The sequence below is a fragment of the Panicum virgatum genome, unplaced genomic scaffold (assembly GCF_016808335.1).
Source record: "Panicum virgatum strain AP13 unplaced genomic scaffold, P.virgatum_v5 scaffold_1765, whole genome shotgun sequence".
Classification (NCBI taxonomy): domain Eukaryota; kingdom Viridiplantae; phylum Streptophyta; class Magnoliopsida; order Poales; family Poaceae; genus Panicum; species Panicum virgatum.
In genome coordinates, this window is record NW_024376276.1 from 69,808 (window position 1) to 94,491 (window position 24,684).

Consider the following 24,684-nt stretch of genomic DNA (forward strand, 5'->3'; position numbering starts at 1 on the left):
TGAATTTCCTGCACTTGGAGCTGCGACGCGGACAGCCGTGGGCGTATGGCCGGGCTATTGGCCGTGCTCCTCGCTCGAATCTGGGAGAGGGTGGGAGTGTTGGCCGTGTCTACAAGGCCGTCGCCAACATAGTAGCGCCCATGTTTCTTGCCTCTTCCCACCCTCATAATGACTTCTCCATTGTCGTGGTGCTGCAAACGACAGCCGGGTGGCGGAAGGCACCCGCCCTAACCCAGAGGGTGTATACTCGGGGGTTAGCTAGTCTAGATCGATCTCACCCAAGAACACGATGAGCACAGCAAGATTTAGAGTGGTTCGGGCCGCCGGAGCGTAATACCCTACGTCCACTGTGTGTTGTATTGCCTTCCCACGAGAGTGTGAGAGTTGCGAGAGCTTGTGTCCGTCTGGAGATGTCCTGTGCACAGCGAGCGCCTCCCTTTTATATCTCAAGGGGGCGCGTACACAGCTGTTGGGTCCCCGACAGGTGGGTCCAACGATGTAGTATAAAATAACGTACTGTTCATACATTATGGCGTCGCAGGCAAGGGAGATCTCTCTCTGGGTTCCCTTGCCTGCTCCCGGAGCCCTTCGTCCATCATGTCCTGGTGCTGTCTTGTCGGGACGGAACCTGACGTAGCTAGTGGCGTCGCCTGCCACGTAGCTTAAGCGGGCTGTGTAGCTTGCGGCGTAGGCGGCATGATGGAAAAGTGCCGTGCCGTCGTATCCATTTAATGCGGCAGACGGGCTCTGCGCGGGCGCGGCACAGGCGGCTGCACTGTGCACCTTGGTAATACGCGGTGCACAGCGAGGCCTTACAAAAGCTGTCTCGCATACCGCGGCGGCAGAGCACGCCTTGTCCACTTGCATTAAATGCAGTGGGCGCGCGAGTCTTCTAGCGGAAGGCTCGCGCTCGAGCCCGTGCCTTCGGGCCACGTGGCAGCCCCGGACCCCTATGCGGGAAAAAGGGGGGTCCGGGCGGGCGCAGGAGGTCCCGGACCCCTATGGGAGTCCGAGGTCCCGGCCGTCAGCTCGGGTCTTCCCTTGCTTAGCGGCACGTGGCGTCTCCGGACCCATCCCCAGGCGGGGAGCGGGTCCGGGGCCGTTGGCCTAGTGAGGGAAGAGCCTGGCCCGTGGGGCCTGGCTACTCTGTCCCTTCCATGCAGTTACGGATAACTACGCAGGTCCTACCTTGCTGCAGTAAGAGTGGGTATCCCTGCTACAGGGTACCGACAGTGGCCCCCGGGCCCACCTTGGGGGAGGTACGAACCCACAGGTGGGGCCACTTTTACGATTTGGCTCCATTCAGTTTCTGCAGGGGCCTTGACTGGCTTTGACCACCTATCGGGTTGGTTGCTGCCTCATCACATCGCAACGGCTTACTGACCATGGGCCCCACGCACAGTGGTTCACCTAGTCGCGCGCGCGACGTTCGGCATTGTTGCGGCTGGAGTAAACGGATCATTTACCACCGGCGCAGTTCCCGAAAAGTCCGGCCACGCCAGCGCTTAATACGCGCACGTCAGCTCAGCTTCCGCCTCGCTCCCCGCGCGTGTGGGCGACGGTTCAGATCCCGTCTTTTCGCACCCTTGTTGGTTACCCGCTCACCCCGCCAGGTGGGCCTGGGCCCCCATGTCATGGACTGGGCGGTTAACTCCAGGCGCGGGCGTCGCTTGAGTTTCGGCGACGGTTTCGGGGCGCACTAGTTGAGTCAGGCTTTATAACGGGGCGTACCGCATTCCGCGGTTGCTTTCCCGCATTCGTCTTCTTCCTCCAGCCCTTGCGCCCCTTTGCCTTCGAGCTTTCCTTGCCCTTCTCTCCCCTACGCAGGCTGCTCCTCACTCCACCAAGAGATGGCGTCCCTTGTTCATCCCCGCCGCTTCCAGACCGAGGGAGAGTTGAACACAGTGCGCCGCCTGCTTGGGTGGAGTGCTCAGGAGACCGGCTGGGGGGTGCGAGCAGGCTCGGTTCCCCTCGGCAACCTCTGCGCCGGGGAGTTCGTGTTATTCACTTCGCACGTCTCCGCCGGCATGGGACTGCCGATTTCTTCATTCCTGCTGCTGCTGTTGGAAGACTTCGGCCTCCAACTTCAGCATCTGACGCCCCACTCCCTCCTTCTGACGTCCATCTTCATGCACTTATGCGAGATGTTCGTGGGAGTGCGTCCCTGCGTCATCCTCTTCCGCTACTTCTTCATTCTGGTGAGGTCCGGAAGGAGCAAGGACGAAGTGGGGGGGGGTACTACTTCCAGATAAGGAGCGACCTGCCGACTCCTTACATTCCCGGTCTCGCTGGCGGAAGGTGGGAGGAGTGGCGCAGGGATTGGGTGATCGCCACCACCGAAGCCAACGAGCGCCTCGCCCTGCCGACTGAGGGGCCCGCCTCCGACAAAGCATCCTGGAGGGCCAAGTCGTCGCTGCAGCCGGAGTTCGACTCCGTGTTCGACAAGATCAGGTCGCTGGCGGAGAGCGGCCTCACCTCGTGGCACGTGCTCGGCGACTTCGTGAAGCGCCGGATCGCCCCCCTGAAGCAACGGCCGCGCCCTGCTTGGAGCTTCACTGGCCTCAACGACTGCAGCAGGACCCACCGCGGAGAGGGGAGCGATCTGTCCCAGTTGGCCTTGGAGGTCCTGGTGCGGAACGTGACGGGGGGACACCTTCATTCCGGAGAACCTGATCCTCCCGCAGAGCATTGTCCCCCTCTGCGAGGACCCCGCGAGGGTGGCGATGCTGGCTACCCTGCCAACTCTGGACGACGGGGGACTGGCCCCACGCCAGACCGGAGGCGACCCGAACCGTGGGCTCCGAATCCCTGGCGCGTCCGGGGATCAAGCTATGCTGAGCGCTGTGGGATCCGGCGCCACCACGAAGGGGAAGCAGGCCGCGGCTAGTAGTGCGGCCGCAGCCGGCTCTAGCCGGGCACAGGGCTGCTCCGGTGCATCGTCGGGCGATGCAGGCTGGCGCAGGCTACTCCGGGCGACGGGACCCTGGTCTCGGAGCCCGCCGCGAAGCGCCAGAGGTCTTCTGAGGGCGCAGGACAGGGTAGCTCCCGGACTGCCGGCTCCCACGGGCCCTCTAGGGCGACTGGACCACCACCATCGCCGCCGAGGAATTCCTCCCGCCGGCAGCAAGAGCAGCAGCAGCCGCAAGAGCAGCGGCAGCAGGCACGCGGGCGGCAACAGTAGCAACAGGTGCGACCCCGGGTTGCGCCCATGCCGCAGCCACAGGGACAGCAGCAGTGGGAGCAAACCCGGGTTGCGCCTACATCGCAGCTGCAAGGGCAGCAGCAGCAACAGCAGCAGCCGCAAGAGAAGAGGCCCGGGCTCCGGGGACGCTGGGTACCCGGTACTTCTGGGTTAGTGTCATCCTGCTCTCTTCCCTTGCGCCGGTGCTCTGTGTTTTTTTTTGAAGGCTTCTCTGCTTTGCTACCAGGGCTCCTCGCCCCAGCGGTTCTTCTACCCTCGCCGGCACATCGGCAGGTGCCCAGGCGGCGGCGGCCTCGGCGTCGACAGCGACGGCGACAGCAAGTGCGGGACCCTCAGGGACGGCGACCTGCTGCCAGCTCCGTGGCGCATGACGTGATGCTGACTGGCGTGTCATTTTTAGACTCTGCAGCGCACAACGCAGCGACGGCGGCGGGGGCGCCAGTGCTGGGTGCAGCCACGCCCGACGTGGCGACGGTGGAGGCGCCGATACTGAACGCAGCCGCACCCGACATAACGGCGGCGGAAACGCCGGTAATGGGTGCTGCCGCACCCGATGCCGCGGCGGCTGAAATGCCGGCTCTGGACGCCGCGGCCCCCGACGCTGCGGCGGCGGAGGCGCCAGTGCTGGGCGCAGCCGCACCCGACACGGTGGTGGAGGTGCCGGTGCTGGGCGCAGCCGCACCTGATGTATCGGCGGCGGGGGCGCCGGTACTAGGCACAGCCGCACCCGACGCGGCGGCGGCGGAGGCACCGGAGCTGGGCACGGCCGCGTCCGCCACGGCGGCAGCGGGGGCGCCGGAGCTGGGCTCGGCCGCGCCCGACACGGTGGCAGCGGGGGCGCCGGAGCTGGGCACAGCCGCACCCGACGCGGTGGCAGCGGAGGCGCCGGAGACAAGTGCCGCAGCGGAAGCCCCCACCTCCAGCTCCGGTCCTGTTGCAGAGGAGGAGTTGGAGGTGGTCTTTGGCAGGCGGCTCCTGCAGCTCCAACTCCCGGAGGAGGATGCGACTCCCCTTCCTCAGGTGCTGTTGCAGGTTCGGCGGTCGATCGAGGAGGCAACCTCCTCCGCCGGGGTGGCCTTCCGGCGGGAGTGGTCTGCTCTGGAGAGCGAGCGCCAGCGCCTCTCCGACTGGCACACCCGCCTGGAAGCGCACACGAAGGCTGAAGCCTCCCGCGCTGCGGAAACTCGGTCAAAGCTCAAGGCAGACCAAGAGGCCTACCGAGCCAACCTTAAGAAGGTGTTTGACCGAGAGTTCGCAGTGTCAAACCGAGAGAAATCCTTGGCGCAGCGGGAGCAGGACTTCACCCTGGAGGTTGTTGGCTTCGCTGCTCAGCGGTCCGACCTCGAGGCTCACCTCGCAGCTCAACAGTCCGAGCTGGAGACTCGCAGCGAGGACCTCGAGGTCCGGAGGCAGGAGCTCGACGTCTTCTCTGCGACTCTGCAGGGATGGCGTGAACAACTGCAGGAGAGAGCCCGCTAGCTGACTGCCAACGAGGCGGATTTGGAGGAGGGCCGGAAGTCCCTCGCCAAGCGGGAGGCCCACGCTACCGGCATAGAGAAGGAACTTGGGCGCCAACGAGACTCTCTCAAGAAGCTGAAGGAGTGGGCGGAGCAGAGGGAGGCCAAGCTCGAGGAGAGGTCCCGCGTGCTCGAGGAGAGGTCCCGCGAGGTGGAGGTGGCCAAGGCGGCCCTGGACACCCGGCTGCAAGAGGCGGTCCAGGAGGCGGTCCGGAAGCACCAGGAGGACCAGCGCACGGGAGCCCAGTGGATCGCTGACTGGGCGGCCGAAGCGAGCCTCGCACTGGTGCCATTTGGAATGAGCCCGATCCAGGTGGCGGAGCCGCCAACTTCGATAGCTGGCGCTCTCCCAGTGCTTAGTTCTGCTTCGGATAGGCTCCATCGTCTGGAGCCAGTCCTTGCTGGTCAGCTTGAAGCCGAGGGTCGCGAGCTGATCCGGATGGTGGCGGAGCACATCCTGACCTGCCTCCGGAGCCATGACCCGGCCATGTCGTTGGCGCCCGTGGTCAATGGCCCTGTAGCGGAGACGGAGGCCGCCGCTCGGGACAGCGTGCGAGAGGTCGTCGACTTCGTTGCCGCCTACTTCAAGCGGGAACCTGCGGACCCTTGAGCGGGGCATTGTACCTTTTCCCTTTTGCACTATGTAACAAACACTGTATTAGTTGAAATTTTTGAAATAGAAGAAACTTCAACTTAGCTATTTGTCAGTTGTTGATTTGCAGTATGCAGCACCCCGGCGCCCTGGCCCCCTGGCGGATAGGTTCAGTTGCTTGGACCTGTCTGCCATCTGAGCCGTAGAAGATACTCCGGACCTCCTTGGCATAGGGCTGCATAGCCTGTAAGACGAGCAAGCACCTTGTTCCCTGTGTAGTATACAGGACTACAGATAGAAGAATCAAGTTCGCTTATATAGTAGCAATGATACTGCAACTTAGCAATTTGACGCATGCAGAATCGGATGCCCCGGGCCCCCCCTGGAGAGAGACTCAGTTGCTATGAGTCTGTCTACCATCGAGACTGGATCTTATCCTGCATGAAAGCTTTGAAGCGGATACTCGGACCCCCTGGTAGGTAGGCTCAATGGTTTGAGACTGACTACCACTAACCAGGCTTTAACCTGTGTACCACTTCAAAGTTATAGCTTAGTAGCAGACCCGCGGGGCTCATTCCTGACCAATCCCAGGCTGGTACCAGGTCCAGGGCTCTAGCTGCGCAGGCCCAGGTAGTTCAGTGCTTGCTACAGAGTGGTGGAGTGCGTAGGCTTAGGGCACGGAACCAGGCTAAGGCACTACACAGGACTCCGGACCACTCCAGGAAACAACATGATCTTTCCGGACCTGGCTTCAGCATCCCAGACCTTTCGCAGCAGTGGGTGAGGTCGCTTTGTTGTTCTTGATCCTTTGAGATATAAGGCTGGACATGCCGTATTGGACTTAGGAAGCCAATTGCTGAGCTGAAACGTGGTCCGGGCCCCTAATTACCCGGCTCCAGGTACTAGAGCACTTGTTACAGGGTGGTGGAGTGTGTAGGCTTTTGGGTACGGAACCAGCTAAGCGGCTACACAGGACTCCGGACCACCCCAGGAAACAAGCTCCCACTCTCCAGAGTAGGTCCTTAGGGGTCCGGACCCCTCTCCAGTAGCAAGAGGGTCCGAATCTGTACGACAGTCCAGCAGCTCAATGCAGATCTTAGTTGTAGCAACAAGAGTAGAGGTCCCCGCGGGGGTTAGAAAAGCGAAGTTTCTGAGAATCGAAATGTGTAATTTAACCTTGACACAAAGACAGAACTAGGAGGAAATCTTTCCTTTGCAATCTTGATGTACATGGCTTGCGCGATGGATGCCAGAGGCCGGGTTTACGAGGTCGGACCTCTACCGCTCTGAGCCGCGCGTTAGCCGCCAGTGCGATGGATGCCAGAGGTCGGGTTTACGAGGGTGGCCCTCAACCGCTCTGGGCCGCACGCTAACTCTATCTTATTACAAAGGAAAAGTTTATTTCCCTGCTCTGCCTAGGTGTAAAACTTACGCAGATGCTCTATGTTCCATGGGTTGGGCATCGGCACTCCATCTTCTGTGGCGAGGCGAACGCATCCGGGCCGGCATACCTCTGTAACCCTGAAGGGCCCCTCCCAGCTGGGGGAAAGTTTGTGGAGCCCTGCTCGGCTCAGGATTCGTCTGAAGACGAGGTCGCCAGCCCGGAGCTCCCTGCTGTGCACGAACCGTTGATGATAGCGCCGGAGCGCCTGGTTGTAGTGTGCATTTCGGATTGCTGCTCGCCACCTTCGCTCGTCAACGAAGTCCACGTCGTCGCACCGCAGCTGCTCCTGCATGGATTCGTCAAAGGCCTGGACCCGTGGTGAGCCCAGGTGAATTTCTGGGGGGAGGCATGCTTCAGCCCCGTAGACCAGGAAGAACGGAGTCTCCCCGGTGGCTCGGCTGGGTGTGGTCCGGTTGCCCCATAGTTCGCATGGAAGCTCGTCAACCCACTTGGCACCGTGCTTCTTCAAGCAGTTGTAGGTGCGGGTCTTGAGTCCCCTGAGGATCTCTGTATTCGCTCTCTCAACCTGTCCATTGCTGCGGGGATGTGCTACGGACGCAAAGCATAGCTGGATGCCGATGTCCTCACAGTACTCTTGGAAGAGTCTGCTTTTGAATTGGGTCCCATTGTCCGCGATAATGCGGTTTGGGACGCCAAATCTGCACACAATGGACCTGAGGAATGCGACTGCTGATTTCTTAGTGATATTCACCACAGGGGTAACCTCCGGTCACTTGGTGAACTTGTCGATGGCGACATAGAGGAACCGGTACCCGCCGACAGCCCGGGGGAATGGCCCCAGGATATCCACACCCCACACAGCGAATGGCCATGAGGGCGGAATCATCTGCAGAGCCTGAGCTGGGGTGTGTATTTGCTTTGCATGGAACTGGCATGCTTAGCAGGACCTTACCAGCTCAGCCGCATCCTGGAGTGCTGTTGGCCAGTAGAAGCCATGCCGAAAGGCCTTGCCAACAAGCGTGCGAGAGGAGGAATGACTTCCGCACTCGCCTCCATGGATCTCCGCGAGCAATTCGCGGCCCTCTCCCTGGGAAATGCACCGCATGAGGACACCGTTGGCGCCACGGCGGTAGAGATCCCCTTCTACCACCGCGTAGCGTTTAGCCAATCGGACTATGCGCTCAGCAGAGACATCATCGTCAGGGAGGATGTTATCTTTCAGGTAGTCCCGGATCTCGGAGATCCATGCATCGGGAGCTCCCAGAGTAGGTGGAGGTGGCTCTGCGAGGTCACCAGGATCCTCAACAGAGCACACAGCCCAGGTCGGGCACCATAGGTGGAATACTGCCGGGACCACTGGCTTCGAGGTGCCAGCTTGATCCCCCTCACCCAGCTCGGCAGGCTAGGTGGTAGGTCTCAGCAGCCGTCTTTCAAAGACACCCTCGGGCACGGATGCCCAGGTAGATGCTCTCGCAGAGAGATCATCTGCTGCTGAGTTGTGCTCGCGGGGAACGTGTTGCAGTTCCAAGGCGTCGAAGTCCTTCTCGAGCTTCCTCACATGTATGAGGTATGCTGCGAGCTGGGGATTGTTGCAGTTGCAATCCCCTCGGACCTGCTTGATGATTAGCTGGGAGTCCCCCTTCACCAGAAGCTGCCGGACCCCCAATGAGAGGGCTTGCGTCAGGCCAAAGACCAGAGCTTCGTACTCCGCCATGTTGTTTGTGGCCTTGAACTCAAGGTGCACCATGTACTTCAGCTGATCTCCGTTTGGGTCGATGAGGACCACACCAGCCCCGGCCCACTTCTCGCGGGCGGACCCGTCAAAGAAGAGTGTCCAGTGAGGCTCGGTGAAGACTGGTGTCCTGATTTCCGGCTCGGGGGTCCAGCGTTGACGACCGGACCCCCAGGATTGCTTGGGGAAGGAGTCCACTCCGCTATGAAATCAGCCAGGATCTGGCTCTTGATTGCATGGCGTGGCTGGAAGTCCAGTTGGAACTCTGCCAGCTCTGCTGCCCACTTGGCGATATTGCCTGTGGCGTTGGAGTTGTGCAGGATCGCTCTTAACGGGTAAGAGGTCACTACAACAACTCGGTGTGCTTGAAAGTAGTGGCGCAGTTTCCTGGACGCAATAAGTATTGCATAGATAAGCTTATGCGTCTCAAGATACCTGGCCTTTGCCTCGTGGAGGACTTCGCTGACGTAGTAGACTGGCTTTTGGACGGTCCGGACCCTAGTTTCCGGGTCCGGCTCTCCCTTGTCCACCACATCAGGTCCTTGGGCCCCCAGCGGTTCTGGGTTCCCACTGGGACGAGGCTCCTCCGGACCCGCTCGTGTGGGGTCTGGACCTTCAAGCTGGGGTGAGGCTGACGGGCCCCCGTGTCTGGGGTCCGGCTCACCATCCTTGGCCAGGGGGACCTTGGTATTCCCCTGGCGAGCTTGCTCCGTCCTTTCGGCGACCAACACCATGCTGACTGCCTCCGCAGACGCAGCAAGATACAGAAACAATGGCTCACCGGGTTCTGGAGCCACCAATACTGGCAACGAGGTGAGGTGCTGCTTCAGCTCCTGGAAGGCCTGTTCAGCCTCTTCGGTCCACGAAAATGGACCGGACCTCCTCAATAGCTTGAAGAAGGGAAGGGCCCTCTCGGCCAGCCTCGATATGAAGCGGCTAAGAGCAGCGAGAGATCCAGTAAGCTTCTGAACGTCCTTGATGCGGCCAGGGGGCCTCATTGCCTCAATGGCCTTGATCTTGGCTGGGTTTGCCTCGATGCCTCGATGTGAGACCAGGAAACCTAGCAGCTTCCCTGCTGAGACGCCGAAGATGCACTTCTCTGGGTTCAGCTTCGTGCGCGTGGTGCGGAGTCGGTCGAAGACGAGGGACAGGTCCTCCACTAGTGTTGACCCTACCTTAGTCTTGACTACAATGTCATCGACATAAACCTCAACAATATCTCTAATTAGATTACAGAATGTTTTGTTCATAGCTCGTACAAACGTGGGTAAGGCATTCCTTAGACCATACGGCATGACAATGTAGCAATAAAGCCCATCTACTATTACAAAGGCAGTATGCTTCCTATCCTCTCTAGACATCTGAATCTGGTGGAAACTAGAGTATGCATCTAGGAAAGACAAAAGGTCACACCCGGAAGTGGAGTCCACGATCTGATCGATACGCGGAAGAGGATAGGGGTCTCTTGGACATGCCTTGTTGAGGCTGGTGTAGTCGATGCACATACGAAGCTTCCCGTTGGCCTTTGGGACGACGACCGGATTGGCCAACCACTCGGGGTGGTGGACCTCCTCGATGAAGCCGGCGTGTAGGAGCTTGCGGACTTCTTCGCGGATGAAGTTCTGCCGCTCCACAGACTGCTTCCGAGGCTTTTGGCGCACCGGCGTGGCGTCGGGGTAGATCCTTAGATTGTGCTCGATCACTTCCTTGGGGATCCCGGGCATCTGTGACGGTTCCCAGGCGAACACGTCGACATTTGCCCGGAGCAAAGCGATGAGCGCGTCTTCCTATTTTTCCTCCAGGTTCCCCGCGATGCGGGTGGTCCTGGTGGAGTCTGCTCCAATCTGTACCGTCTTCACGGGAACATGGTCCGGATCGGACGGTTGGACCTTGGGAGCCTTTGCAGGCGCCTTGGGCTGTGAGGTGGACGGATCCTCTTCGGAACGTGCAGCCTCTGCCGCCAGAGCATGCAGTCTCTCAACTGCTGCGATGGCAGCGGTGCGGTCGCCCTGCACGGTGAGGACTCCGGCAGGGGATGACATCTTCAAGACCAAATACCCGTAATGAGCAATGGCCATGAAGCGGTAGAGTGCTGGTCGGCCAATGATGGCGTTGAACGGAAGGTTCACCTCCGCAACATCGAATAGAACGCTCTCTGTACGGAAGTTCTCCTCGGTCCTGAACGTGACCGGCAATGTGATGCTCCCCAGAGGGAACACCGGGTGTGGGCCCACTCCTGAGAATGGGCGAGAGGGAGTCAGCTTGGACTCCGGAATCTGCAGCTGCTTGAACGCTACATAGCTGATGACATTGAGGCCAGCCCCACCGTCAATCAGCACGTGATAGAGCCTCACGTTGGATATGACAGGAGCGGTGACTAGAGGTAGTACACCAGCTCCGGCCATATTCTCCGAGCAGTCGGATGGCCCGAAAGAGATGGTGGTGTTCATCCACCTCTGGTGTGGCGCCGCCTTCGGGACCCCCGGTTTCACCGAAAGGACTTCCCGGCGAAGGGTCTTCACGTCCCGCAGGGAGACAAGCTCCCAGCTTCCGCCATACATCACGTACAGCTTCTTGCGGCGGTCGCCGTTGTCGGAATCGGAGTCGTCGTCGTGGTAGACGCCCTTCAGCTCTCGAGCGGGGGATTGGTACCCCAGCTCCTTCTCCCCGGCTGTGGCCCCGCTGTCGGAGGCCTTCTCCTTGCTGGCCCGCTGATGAGGAGAGGGTGAACCGTCCTTGGAGGACTGCTCACACCGCCCACTGACCCGCTTCGCGAGCTTCTGGATCTCACGGCAGTCAGCGGCGCTGTGGCGAGCGGTGGGATGCACTGGGCATGAACCTCCGCTTCCACCTTGCGGGCGAGGGCGTTTGCCGTGTGCATTCTGGCCCCCAGCTGCTACCGCCGCAGCCGGTGCCGCCGCTGGCGCTGTCGCTGCAACGACTGGTCCGCCAGAATGCGGTTCCGCGCGACCCCGGTTCTTGTTCTTCTTCTTCTTGCCACCACCCTGAGCGGTAGCACTGGAGCCACCAGCCTTGGCGTCTCCGTCTTGGGGGGCTGAGTGCCATGCACGGCCCTCAGCGGCCCTGGCACACTTGTCTGCCAGGGAGAAAAGCGTAGTGACGCTTTCCACCTCGTGCGTCGCCAGCTTCTCGAGCATCTTCTCATCACGTACCCCCTGGCGGAAAGCAGTGATAATAGATGCATCTGAGATACGAGGAATGGTACCCCGTACCTTGGTGAAGCGCGAGATGAAGGCCCGGAGCGTTTCCTCGGGTTTTTGCCTCACGGCGTGAAGGTGTGCCTCCACACCATGCTGCTGGTATGCACTGGCGAAGTTCGCTGTGAACCTCGCACAGAGCTCTTCCCAGGACTGGATCGTCCCAGGTGTGAGGTTCATGAGCCAGGTCCGGGCTGGCCCAGACAAGGCTACATGAAAGTAGCTTGCCATGACGGCGCCGTTACCACTAGCCGCTGTGATGGCGGTAACGTACACCTGCAGGAATTCCGACGGGTTAGTGGTACTGTCGTACTTTTCCGGCAGGTGGGGGCGGAACTTGGGCGGCCATGCCATGGCGCGGAGGTGCTCTGCAAGTGCAGCACAGCCCACCCCAGCCACTGGTGTGCCTGACTGTATCCGGGCATTCACCGGAGGCCTGGGTGCCACCGCGTCCAGATCAGCATTGAGGTTGCGACCCTCAATGTTGAGACGGCGCTCTCGCGCCCTCTCGACGGAGACGCGGGCATCCTCTCCCGCGCGCCGGCGGTTGAGCTCCGCCCGCAAGTCTTCTGTTCGTGCACCCCTCACGGTAGGGGAGCGCACGGACGCCGACGCCCCGCCCTGACACTGGCGGTAAGGTACCACCGCGTTGCCGGGCGGAGGTCGTTGCCCAGTCCTTGAAGAACTGGAGGGGGCCTGAGCCAGGTGGAGGAGACGGTCAACGTCGTCCCGCCACTGCTTCAGGGCGTCTGGCGAGGCTGCCTCAGCCGGAGGGTTGCAAAGCAACTCCCTAGCCGCTGCTAGCGCTCCGCCACTCGCAGCCTGTGAGGGGGCCCTTGATGGGCGCCCTGACTCTTGCCGGCGAATGGCGCGCGCCGCCACCAACGGTGGCTGCTCCACAGGTACAGTTGCCCCTGGAGCAGGAACGCGAGAGGCATGTGGCGTGGAGGACGCCACACCCTCCGTCATCTCCACGTCGTCCACGCGAACCATGGGGACGAAGAAGAGATGAACTGCGACCAGCTAAAGAGCCCCTACCTGGCGCGCCAAATGTCGTGGTGCTGCAAACCACAGCCGGGTGGCGGAAGGCACCCGCCCTAACCCAGAGGGTGTATACTCGGGGGTTAGCTAGTCTAGATCAATCTCACCCAAGAACACGATGAGCACAGCAAGATTTAGAGTGGTTCGGGCCGCCGGAGCGTAATACCCTACGTCCACTGTGTGTTGTATTGCCTTCCCACGAGAGTGTGAGAGTTGCGAGAGCTTGTGACCGTCTGGAGATGTCCTGTGCACAGCGAGCGCCTCCCTTTTATATCTCAAGGGGGCGCGTACACAGCTGTTGGGTCCCCGACAGGTGGGTCCAACGATGTAGTATAAAATAACGTACTGTTCATACATTATGGCGTCGCAGGCAAGGGAGATCTCTCTCTGGGTTCCCTTGCCTACTCCCGGAGCCCTTCGTCCATCATGTCCTGGTGCTGTCTTGTCGGGACGGAACCTGACGTAGCTAGTGGCGTCGCCTGCCACGTAGCTTAAGCGGGCTGTGTAGCTTGCGGCGTAGGTGGCATGATGGAAAAGTGCTGTGCCGTCGTATCCATTTAATGCGGCAGACGGGCTCTGCGCGGGCGCGGCACAGGCGGCTGCACTATGCACCTTGGTAATACGCGGTGCACAGCAAGGCCTGACAAAAGCTATCTCGCATACCGCGGCGGCAGAGCACGCCTTGTCCACTTGCATTAAATGCAGTGGGCGCGCGAGTCTTCCAGCGGAAGGCTCGCGCTCGAGCCCGTGCCTTCGGGCCACGTGGCAGCCCCGGACCCCTATGCGGGAAAAAGGGGGGTCCGGGCGGGCGCAGGAGGTCCCGGACCCCTATGGGAGTCCGAGGTCCCGGCCGTCAGCTCGGGTCTTCCCTTGCTTAGAGGCACGTGGCGTCTCTGGACCCATCCCCAGGCGGGGAGCGGGTCCGGGGCTGTTGGCCTAGTGAGGGAAGAGCCTGGCCCGGGGGGCCTGGCTACTCTGTCCCTTCCACGCAGTTACGGATAACTACGCAGGTCCTACCTTGCTGCAGTAAGAGTGGGTATCCCTGCTACAGGGTACCGACATCCATCAAGGGGCTGGGTCCTCGGATCCCAGTCTGGCCCATGGACCTGTCTTCCCATCTCTGTGTACGCCTGGATATGACTGTGGACGGACGGGTTGCTGTACGCCGAGGGCGGGTCGTCAGGGTTGTAGGTGACGTTGGATGTCGCCTTGCCCTTGCGGGCCAGAGCCCATCCCATGAATGGGGGGCACTCCTGGCCTTGATGTGAGAACGACTGCGAAAAAGGAAAAAGTTGATTACCAATTATGCTGAATTGAACGTTAGATTAGAGAAATGAGTCTGTGTAGTGTGTACCCATCTAGCCCTGTACTCATCGTTGTTGAGGCTGCCTTGGTGGTGCGCTGGACCTGGCATCAGCAATCGCCGCTGACGGCCAGCATCGTGCTTCTCCTGCCACTCCGGGTCGAACCACTTGTCCACTATGCGCTCCCAGCACACGGTATCATTATGACACCACCACGCAGGAACCTACACGTGATCAAATGCATGACAAGTAAGAAGAGAGACATTTAACGATGTTTTTAATTTTATAATAAATTTGAACTTACCTGTAAGTATTGCTCTCGGGTCAGCTTCAACTCTCTCACCTCAGGCTTCCCGATCTTCTGCTTTAGGAAAAGTGCACAAAAGTTGATGACGCACTGGACTTGCGCCTCATAATGCATGTCCTTGACGAGTTTAACGCATCGATTGTCAGCCACAATCGCCGCCCGCTCCTCGTATCCCTCATCACACCTGTAAAAATCCTGCATATAAAGACAATGAATCATGTCATCATTGAAAAAATATTGAATGAATGTGATGTATTCACCATTTTTTGACGGAAAAAACTTACCCAGAGCTCGCTCTTTACCCGCTCCGCCTTGTTCTCAAAGGCTCTGCCGCTCCGATCCAACTGATCGTTGTTGGCGGCAATGTAGTGGTCCCACGTCCAGGCCGGCTCGTATCGTCCTTGATAGTGGACCAGGCCTGGGAAGTGCTCCCTGCACAAAAGACCCAGGATGTCGTTCACCTTGCGTTTGTGAGCACCGCCACTGAGGACAGTCCAACTCCTGCAACCATTGATTAAGAGAAAATATTAGTTTGTAATGTAATTTTCGAGTTAGGAAATGAAAAAGGTAGTATTAACATGTCAAATTACTTACATATCCCCGGACGGTCGAATCAGCGGGCGCAAGGCAACAGGTATCAGCCTATCTGGGAGTCGCGAGGGACCTCGCAACCAGACAGCCGGCGTAGAGGTATCCTCGGCCGTGTCCTCCTCCTCAGCACTAGACGACTCCCCCCTCCTCCTGCGCGTCCGCCTGCCACTCCTCCTCCCGCTCCTGGTCCTGGGCAGGCTCCACCTCCTCGTCGTCCTCCTCCTCAGACGGCAGTACAGGCGAAGGCTCCCGAAGCCTCCTGCCTCCACCCTTCCCTCGACCCCTCTTGGGTCCACCCTTCCCTCGACCCTTGCCTCGCCCCAACCCGGAACTCCTATCGGAGCCCTCACCAGCATCCGAGTGTGACATCATTCTTCTGTACACCCGTGCGACCGATCGTTGAATTCCGTTGCCCGGCATCTTTCTTCAATCACCTGCAATTAAAAATAGTAAACCAATCAGCACATATATACAAAACGATCTTATAAAGAGAAATAAAAAAATACGACATAATTAAAAAGTAACATTAATAAATCAAATAGTATGGATCATACATGTATTAGAAATAATCATCTTCATCGGGATTAGCTGGATCATATGTCTCGTCATCACTATCACGCAAGTCGAGAAGTTCAAGCCCGTGCTCTAAAGGTGGAATTTCATCCTCATTGTCATCGCTTAATTGTAATTGCTCAAGTAATTCTAGGTCCTTCGCATTACGAACCTCCTCATCAGTGTCCTCGTCATCAACCATTTCATCATCGTGTACTTCCATTTCGATCACTCCGGTTAAGTTTATCTCAAAATGCCCTTCAAGCCCATCTTCTTGAAAGAACTCCCCGTCATATGTGTTTGGGTCTATGTTGTAATCTTCATTATTTGGAATAGGTACTTTATCGTGTGGTGATACCTTGTACACCACGTCCCAACCCGTAAGACGATCGTCGGTTTTGCACGGATATGAGAGATAATAAACTTGCGTGGCTTGTTGAGCCACAATATAGACATCGTCTCCTGAATACACTGATGACTGGCGAATTTCGACTAGGCCGAGATGAGGAGTCTGTCGCACTTCATTAGGATCAAACCAATGGCATTTGAATATGACAGGCTTAAGAGGTTTGCAACCATGAAATGTGAGTTCATAGATTTCTTCAATTATGTCATAATAATCGACCCCATCAAGGGCTGTCGTACAAACGCCAGAATTTGTGGTTCTTCAATTGGGCCGAATCTGCTCGTGGCTTTTTGTGTGAAAGCGATATCCATTGACATCATAACCGGAGTATGACAAGACCCTATAGGCACAACCATTGGCAACTTGTCTCAACTCGGGACACATAGACGCATCATTTTGGGCCTGCAGGTAGAAGTATGATGGTTTGTTATACTATTTGCACGGACAAGAAACTTCAAATGTCTAACAAGTATGAGGATTTGTTATACCTTGTGCTTGAACCAAGAAATGAAATCGGGGGCTCTTTGTCCTGCACCAGACTTAAGAAGGGTGTCAACTTCGTGCGGGGTTGGAATTCTTCGGCGACGCCAGAATTGTTGAGTAAATTCCCTATATAAACGAGAGGTAACGGGGGTTGGATGCATAATAGTTAATACTTGAGCAAATAGTTTGTTGAGAACTTACTGTATGTACGGCTCGACTTCCACTAGGTTGGTCAACACATACATCATGATAGTGCGCAACTCTTCATTGAGCAAGGTCTTAGGAGTCGCACCACTTGCACTTCCAAGTTTCCCTTTGAATAGGCTGAGGTTCGTTTCATTTTCAGCTTCATTGTAACGAGTGGGTGGATTGTGCACGCTTGGAAGGGTTTCACCATAGTATTTTGTTGTGTAGTTGGAGACTTCATCCAGAATGTATGCTTCTGCAATGGAAGCTTCTATTTTGCATTTATTTTTGCATTTGGTTCGAAGGATCTTTTGTTGGCTCTCAATTGGGTAGCACCAACGTCCCTGAACAGGCCCCCCCATTCGTGCCTCATACAGGAGGTGCAAAATCATATGCTGCATCGGATTGAAGAAGCCGGGTGGAAAGATTTTCTCCAACTTACAAAGCAACACATGGGCCAATTTTTCCATTTGTTCAACCACAGCCCGAGACAACTCCTTAGCACATAGCTGGCGGAAGAAATTGCTTAACTCCGCCAGCACTTGCCAGACATGGTCAGGGAGATAGCCTCGAACCATCACCGGAAGAAGCCGCTCAATCCATATGTGGTAGTCATGACTCTTCAGCCCATTAATTCGCATAGTAGATAAGTTGACCCCGCTCCTTAGATTCGCTGCATACCCATCGGGGAACATTAAAGTCTGGAACCATTCTAGTACTTCTTTCCTTTGGTGCTTCTTCAAGATGAATTCAGCTGCAGGCTTTTTCCATTTCTTACCATCTTTGGGTGGCGGAATATTCAATTTTGGTCTATCGCATAAAGTAGCTTGATCCACTCGGGCCTTAACATTGTCCTTTGTTTTATCAAGAATGTCCATGATTGTACCCCAGAGTGCCTCAGCAATATTTTTTTTTGAGTGCATCATATCAATGTCATGAGGAAGAAGAAGATCATCCATATAGGGAAGCCTCCACAGGCCCGACTTCTGAGTCCAGGCATGTTCTTCACCATAACCCACAAAACCACCACCTTCTTTAACCATCAGCGACTGTAACCACTCACGGACCGCGACACCTGACATCATCTACGGTGGAGGTTCATCAACCACGACACCTTTCGTAAAGTTCTTGATGTCACGTCGGAATGGATGGTCAATAGGGAGGAATTGTCGGTGCTTGTCGAACGAAGAATACTTGCCACCCTTCGCCAACAGATGAACCTCATAGCTGCCTTGCATACTGGGCAAGGGAACTTCCCGTGCACACACCATCCGCAGAATATCGCATACGCTGGCAAGTCATGCAGGGAGTACATGTACCACACTCACAATTTGAAGTTTGTCTTTGTAGCTCGGTCATATGTCCATACACCTTCCTCCCAAGCATGGAGCAAATCATCAATAAGAGGCTCCATATACACACTCATATTATCCCCCGGATATCCAGGAATTATCAACGACAAGAATATGTTCTGCCGTTGAAAGATAACTCCAGGTGGGAGGTTGAGAGGGATAACAAACACGGGCCAACAACTGTACGGGGCAGCCGTCATTCCATAAGGTTCGAATCCATCTGTTGCCAACGCAACACGTACATTTCGAGCCTCCAGAGCTTTCATTATGTGACGCCTGTCAAAATGTTTCCATGCTTCACCATCGGATGGATGTATCATCTTCTCAGGACGGTAGCGTTTGCCGTTTTTGTGCCATCTCATCTGTTGTGCTGAATCCTCGGTCATGAACAGACGTTGGATTCTCGATATGAATGGAAGGTACCGTACGATTTTCACGAGGATTTTGAGCTGTTTCTTTTGACCATCACCAGAATCTACCTCCAGCCACCGAGATGATTTACATTTTGTACAGTAATTTGCGTCTGCATGTTCTTTCCTAAACAACATGCATCCCTTCGGACAAGCATGTATCTTCTCATATGGCATCTTAAGACTACGAAGAAGTTTTTGTGCCTCGTACATGCTCTTTGGAAGAATGTGTCCTTCCGGAAGCAGACTACCAAAAACCGTCAAAATTTTGTCGAAGCCATCTCGACTAATGCCACACTCAGACTTTAGGGCTAGTACGCGTGCAATAGCATCGAACTGAGAAACATTGGTATGCTGGTGAAGTGGTTTCTGTGCCGCAGACAACATATCATAATACTGCTTTGCCGTAGGCTCGGGCGGTTCCTCTCTAGGTCCTTCTTCGAAGTGTGCTTCATGAAAGTCAGCTAACATGTTTGCACAACCGGCATCAGTATCATAATCATCGATGCGTTGTCTGACTACCTCTTCTCTCGCACGATGGGCTTCACCATGGCAGATCCACCGGGTATAGTTTTCCACAAACCCATTTGTGATAATATGTTTACCCATAGTGAGTTGTGATTGATGTATCCTATTTTGACACTTGGTGCATGGACACGGCATTCTACTCTGTCCTCTATCAAATGCCTTTTCCAAAAAGTCATTGACCTTTAGAGCAAACTCAATATACTCTTGTTCGCTCTGCCAGCCCTTGTACATCCACTCACGGTCATCCATCCTTTAACATACGAGCAAGAAATTTAAAAATTGATTCCGTATACACGATATCTAACAAACTCTAATAGGTGAAGATAGGTCCTAATCCCACCCGAGGATGCGTAGATAGGGTTGGTTTCCATGATCCACTCCTAGCCGAGACAAAATTTCGGCAGCACCTCCCCGCTGCTCTCCAAATACACGTCCTGTCAAGGAGATTGTGTATCCGGAGAACAACAGGGAGGTGATGCCGAAACTCTGGCATGGATCGGAGTTGACCATGAAAACTAACCATATCTACGCACCCTTGGGCTGTCCAAATAACGTGGACAATTCGAAACACATACGGTTCCATATATGCAAAGAGCTGCATATTTCGAACCGTATCTCTTTCGAACGGGAGACGACTAAGTTACGTGATCTATGGGCTTATGCCGCTCACCTATGGGCTTATGCATAACACGGAAAGAGAGGTTGCTTATGCCGCTCACCTATGGGCTTGACGACGTGCGCGGCGTGGCCTCCTTTTTCTTGTCCTCCTCTCTCCTCCTCGTTCCAATCTAATTTGCAAGGGATTAAATTATGGTAGGCTCTCTTTTGAAGTATTATGTATTAAATAAAGGATAAAGAGTGAACAGATCACAGAACCTAATGTTTCACACGTGAACAGACAATTCTTGAAATGATATCTTGCAGAGATGATTTGATGGTGGCACCTTGCTGTCATACTTTTCATCAAGGAGCAGCTGTAGTAGCAAGGAAAACACCAAAAAAAAAACGTTGTCATTCATTAGCCTATTCCTTGGCTTTCATGCAAATGATGTAGCAATCAGAAGCATAAAGATTGTTCGCATAAAAAATAGTCACAGGTGATCCTCTTTACAAGGTAACCAAGTACCGCATACAAATTCAGCTAGTCCCAAAAAAACAACAACAACCAGGTGTAGTAGATGTGTACGTATGAACCGAATAATTCCCTCTAACCCAATCAGTTGTGTAGAATCATTGTCAGACATCATAATTCCAATTCCACCCAAAAACCAATAGTGGCCCTCTTGATGGATGCAACTTGTAAGTGAAAATCCCAACTTTTTCGGACCTGACAATGGGGATGTAAGGTTCTGAATTTTGCGGTTTGTGTTGGCAGGGATAGAATCGTTCTCCAAGCAGGGGGATTCCATTTACTTTGAGGAGAAGGGTGAAAGACCAGCACTATATATTATTCAGTTCATACCGAGCACGTTCAACTGGAGAACTGCAGGCCTTACTATCACTCAGAAACTGATGTTCCTCGGTAGAATCATTATTTAACCAGTTTGTTTACTGGCATGTAGACAACACACCTGCGGGGCCGGGGCAGGGCCGCGGTGACAGCGCGGCGCCGGGGCGGAGGGGCAGGGCGGGGCGGCTGCGGGCCGGCGCACAGGGGCGGCGGCGGGGCGTCCGACGCGGCTGTGGGGATCGGAGCGAGTGAACAAGAGAGACCAGAGCGTGAGTGAGCCAGGGAGTTAAAGTGCGTGGGGGTTCGCCGTGTCCGATCTAGGACACACGACAAATATTTTTTTCCTTTTTTTTTCAAATTCGCCGTGTGCCCTAACTTTGGTTAAAAAATATTGAATTTGTAATATTGAATGGGGAAATTAAAAAAAGTTGGCCATTTTGGGGGGGGGTAAGGGCCGCGCGCCAGTCTCAAGCCCACAGGGAACCCTAACTGGGCTCAACCCAAGGCGAGACTGGGCAGCCCAAACCACCCCCAAGCAGTTCATCCACAAGGCCACACGACTGACGAGGACAGGAGTTTACTGAGAAGTTCGTTTGCGGTGGGTAAGACTTGGTATATAAGTGCGTCGGGAGTGACTTGTGTTGGCGAGGTGGGACAAATCCGCACTGCGGCAGCGCGCACGGAAGAGCAGGGTGCAAACAGGCCGTTTCTTTCTTCCGCCCACTAGCGGCCCAGCCGGCCCGCTAATCCTTGACCACCTTGACCCACCAATCCGGCCCGCAGGTGCGTTGTCTCCGCCGCACCCAGCCGAGTTCACCGTCGCCGCTGCGCACGGTGAAGGAGCCGAGCCCGCCGCCGCTGCCCGTGTGACGGGGCCCGCACGCCAAGAGAGGCCTCCCGCGCACCCCCTAGGTCAACCCGCTGCCGCAACCCTATCTCGCCCCCGCGTCCACATCGGTCGGGTAGTGACGGCAAGGCGCTGGGGATGGTGGTCGCCATGGCCAACTACTTCGCCGGCCGCGTCAGCAACGTCATCCGGAGGTACAACATCGAGCGCCACTGACGTCGCTCAACGAGGAGACCGGCGGGATGAACGACGTGCTCTACCAGCTCCACACCATCATGGTAGGTAGTACTGTGGCCCTGAGTTTTGTGTCCATTCATGGCCGGGGATTCAGCAGAGGCAATTCTGATATCTGTGTGTGTGGTTGCTGGTAATTATAATATCTCTTCAAATGTCTTTGCAGAAGGATCAGAGACATCTGGTGCTCGCGCATCTTTTCGACAAGCCCTGCTTCCTGGGATTGATTGCAGTCCAGCTCTGAACCCTGAAGAACTACCTGATCCTCTATGTTTTGGTACTGCATTTTCACTTCGTTTTTGTCTGAATTTTGGTACACATCTACATCAGCTAATGGACACCACAGTAACTGTTCTCTCTATAATAATTTTGTCATGGAAAGTAGTGAACGCTGTATCTGTCATAGTAGGACCAAAGGAAGGTGATACACCAGATAGACAGAAGTACAAACAAGTATGTCATATGCCCAATACTCTATGAGATGTAAAAAATTTATGAATTCTAACATCTGGATACAACGGTGTGTCACTTACAGTCTCTTATTCGTGCAGGGCATCAAGTTTTTTGAACCTGAGGTAGCGCATCGAGACATCTTCTCATGTATAAGAAGTAGCAACTGGTTCTCTCCTAATTAAAAACTGTAATTTTTGCTTCATGAGACCCCAAATTCACTACATTATATGTTTTTCGAATCAGATCAAGGGACCTTCGCCTGAAATGGTAGAGTACATCGGAATGCAAAACTTGATTAATGCCATAAAGAACAGTGTTGGACTAAGTGAAGGGAAACTTCTATTTGGGCTTAAAGGGAGAATGGCAAAGTGTATGTCATACTATGCTGTAAATATCTTCATTATTTGTTTCAGTGACTTAGAGCTATGTTCTTATTCCTGGATCAGGTTAAAATACCTTTCTCTTCTCTGAAACCTGTATTTCGTGCTCGTACTATGACTGATGCTCCACCCTTCGATGCAAGCAGCATTACTTCACTGCAGGTATCTCTTTCTTTTTTTCTTTTGTAAACTTTGAACTCTTGGTAAACTTTTATCTAACATTAATGTGATAATTTTGTAGCTTATGTTCAGCAAGTTCGAATATGATGGAAAACTCAACCCGACATTTACTGAAGGTCCATTCGAGCTTCCTTTTTCAAGTATTAGAGCATACATCAATGAGCCGATCACTCCAAGGTTTGTCTATCTAGTAGTTTTCAGGAGATGAGACCAGTTCAACAACATAATAAGTAAAGCTCATTTTTCAGTTCCTTTCTGGACTGTTCAGGAATAATTGAGCTTGTTTGGTTTTGATGCACAGGTTTGTTCATGTGAGTTCTGCAGGAGTTACAAGGCCTGAAAGACCGGGTCTAGATTTAAGCAAGCAACCGCCTGCTGTTCGCTTGAACAAAGAGCTTGGCTCCATCTTAACTTATAAGTTGAAGGTATGCTCGTAGGTTATACTGATTATAACTCTGGCTAATTCTCATGAAACAGGAAATTGCAACATTCTTCATGGACATAGTGAATTCCTCTCATGCATATGCGACTGGTGGCACATCTGTCAGTGAATTCTGGTGATGCATCTTAGATGGCTGAAGTTCAGGAATTTTTTCTTCAGACTTGCCATGTCTGAAATTCTGAAATGGGTTTTGTCAGGTCCGATCCAAAGCGTTTAGCTGAAGCTCTGACCACTGAAACCGAGGAGTCCTGCACAACTTACAACATGCTCAAGGTGGTTCACCTGTTCTGCTCATTTTTCTTCCTTTTTTAGGTAGTTCTAGTTGTACATTTTTCATGGCTAGAGACGAGTTACAACTTACAATTCGTGCAACAAAGCCTGCAGGTTTCACGCCTCTAGCTGAATGTCTTTCTAGGATTGTTCTTGTTCTTTGGCTCTTTGCTTTACTGATTGTTGTAGGATTGTGCTCACTGCTATGATGTTGTGCTCACTGATTATTCTCTTCATTTCAGCAGCCTCTAGCCTTCTTCACTCCACCTTAACTAATCTTATTCGCTTCATTTTGACTGTTAGCATCTTGGTGGAGGCTCTATGGAGGTGGAGCACCAAATTTGCAACGCATGGCTTCTCGAATCCTCTCATGGACAGCAAGCTCCTCCGGATGTGAAAGGAATTGGAGCACTTTTGAGTTTGTTAGTTAACAAAACTCTGCCTATAAAAATATTTCCATGACTTGTCTCATTTACTAATGTTTATTTCTTTCATTTGTACTCTGTAGATACATACCAAGAGAAGAAATAGACTAACAACAGAGCGCCTCAACATGTTAGTCTACGTGCAATTTAATACAAGGCTGCTGTCCAAGAAGGAGGGGATGAACAAGCTTTGGTGGTGTTTAGGGACCCGGATGAGGCTGAAGTTCTTGGAACTGGGATAATGCTCCGGAAGTTGAACAAGTCCAGTGAAGCCCAATGCTTGATGTAGTAATGCTTCTCCGTGATGTAATAAATGGCAGTTGGCGCTTGACTTTGCTCCTGCCATGATGAACTGAAAATAAAACTGCTGTAGAGTTGTTTCCATAATCAATGATTGTTTATTTTGATCCAATTATCTGAATGATACTTCCTGGAAGCAATAGTCAGTGAGTGTTCCATTCCACTGCTAACGGCATGTGTTATCTGAATCCTGTAGAGGTTCGTGATGCTTCACCCGTTGTGTTGTTGTGCATCAATTACTATGCTGTCTAAGTGCTCAGTCGATTATATTTTCACCTGATTGTTCAACATGGTAATTAATAAATATTCTCCTGGGCCTCTGGTCTTAACAATGCATGGCAATGTAGGTCTATGATTGATATCGATCTATGCGTCCATATAGGCTGCGGATCATCTGTACATCCCTAGTATAGTCACTGGAGAAGCCCCAGAGGGGAATTTCTGTGTCAATTCACTTCCCTGTTTGATATTTTCCATTTTTCCACAATCATGTTTGATATTTGCAGAGAGAACTGAACTTCTGCTCTTTGTTTTTATCATCTTGAAATGTAGCGCCTGGTTCCCGTCGGCTTGGTGGAGCAGTTCTCCACTGTGAAGATCTTGGCATTAGAGATGCCCGAGGCACCAAAGTTGAAGGTTGTCATAGGCTACCTAAGATGCTTTCCTTGTTTGGAGAAGCTTCACATCACAGTTCCAGCTCCTCAGTGGCGGACCCAAAGGTAGTCCAGGTAGGCCCAGGACTACCCTAAATTTTGGCCCAAAAAACTTTTAGTACTTAGAAATTTTGGCCCAACAATCGAACACAAGCCCAAATCGTCGACAGACAGTGAGTCACACGGCCCATGCGGCCAGCAGCCATGCCCCGTCCCACTCCCAC

At 54.4% G+C, this 24,684-nt stretch overlaps 1 protein-coding gene and 1 long non-coding RNA gene across 7 annotated transcripts; one reads left to right on the forward strand and one right to left on the reverse strand.

Moving 5' to 3' along the window:
- Window positions 1-5,303: 5,303 nt before the first annotated feature.
- Window positions 5,304-14,768, reverse strand: LOC120694006. The gene is made up of 5 exons (XM_039977195.1): window positions 14,603-14,768; window positions 14,316-14,513; window positions 14,062-14,235; window positions 13,814-13,981; window positions 5,304-5,372 (listed from the first exon to the last, which is right to left on the reverse strand). Exons 2-5 carry the CDS (start codon window positions 14,430-14,432, stop codon window positions 5,304-5,306), a joined length of 528 nt encoding a protein of 175 aa, XP_039833129.1. The 5' UTR covers window positions 14,433-14,513; window positions 14,603-14,768.
- Window positions 14,769-21,065: 6,297 nt separating this feature from the next.
- LOC120694012 lies at window positions 21,066-23,928 on the forward strand. 6 transcript variants are annotated; one of them, XR_005683295.1, is made up of 11 exons: window positions 21,066-21,401; window positions 21,524-21,634; window positions 21,743-21,810; window positions 21,909-21,932; window positions 22,054-22,180; window positions 22,257-22,352; window positions 22,432-22,547; window positions 22,672-22,927; window positions 23,010-23,085; window positions 23,325-23,504; window positions 23,591-23,928. It is a non-coding gene; the product is annotated as an uncharacterized LOC120694012 (long non-coding RNA). The 6 variants fall into 6 exon arrangements; XR_005683294.1 differs by having other exon boundaries at window positions 23,328-23,504; XR_005683293.1 differs by having other exon boundaries at window positions 21,067-21,401; window positions 21,740-21,810; window positions 23,386-23,504.
- Window positions 23,929-24,684: the final 756 nt, after the last annotated feature.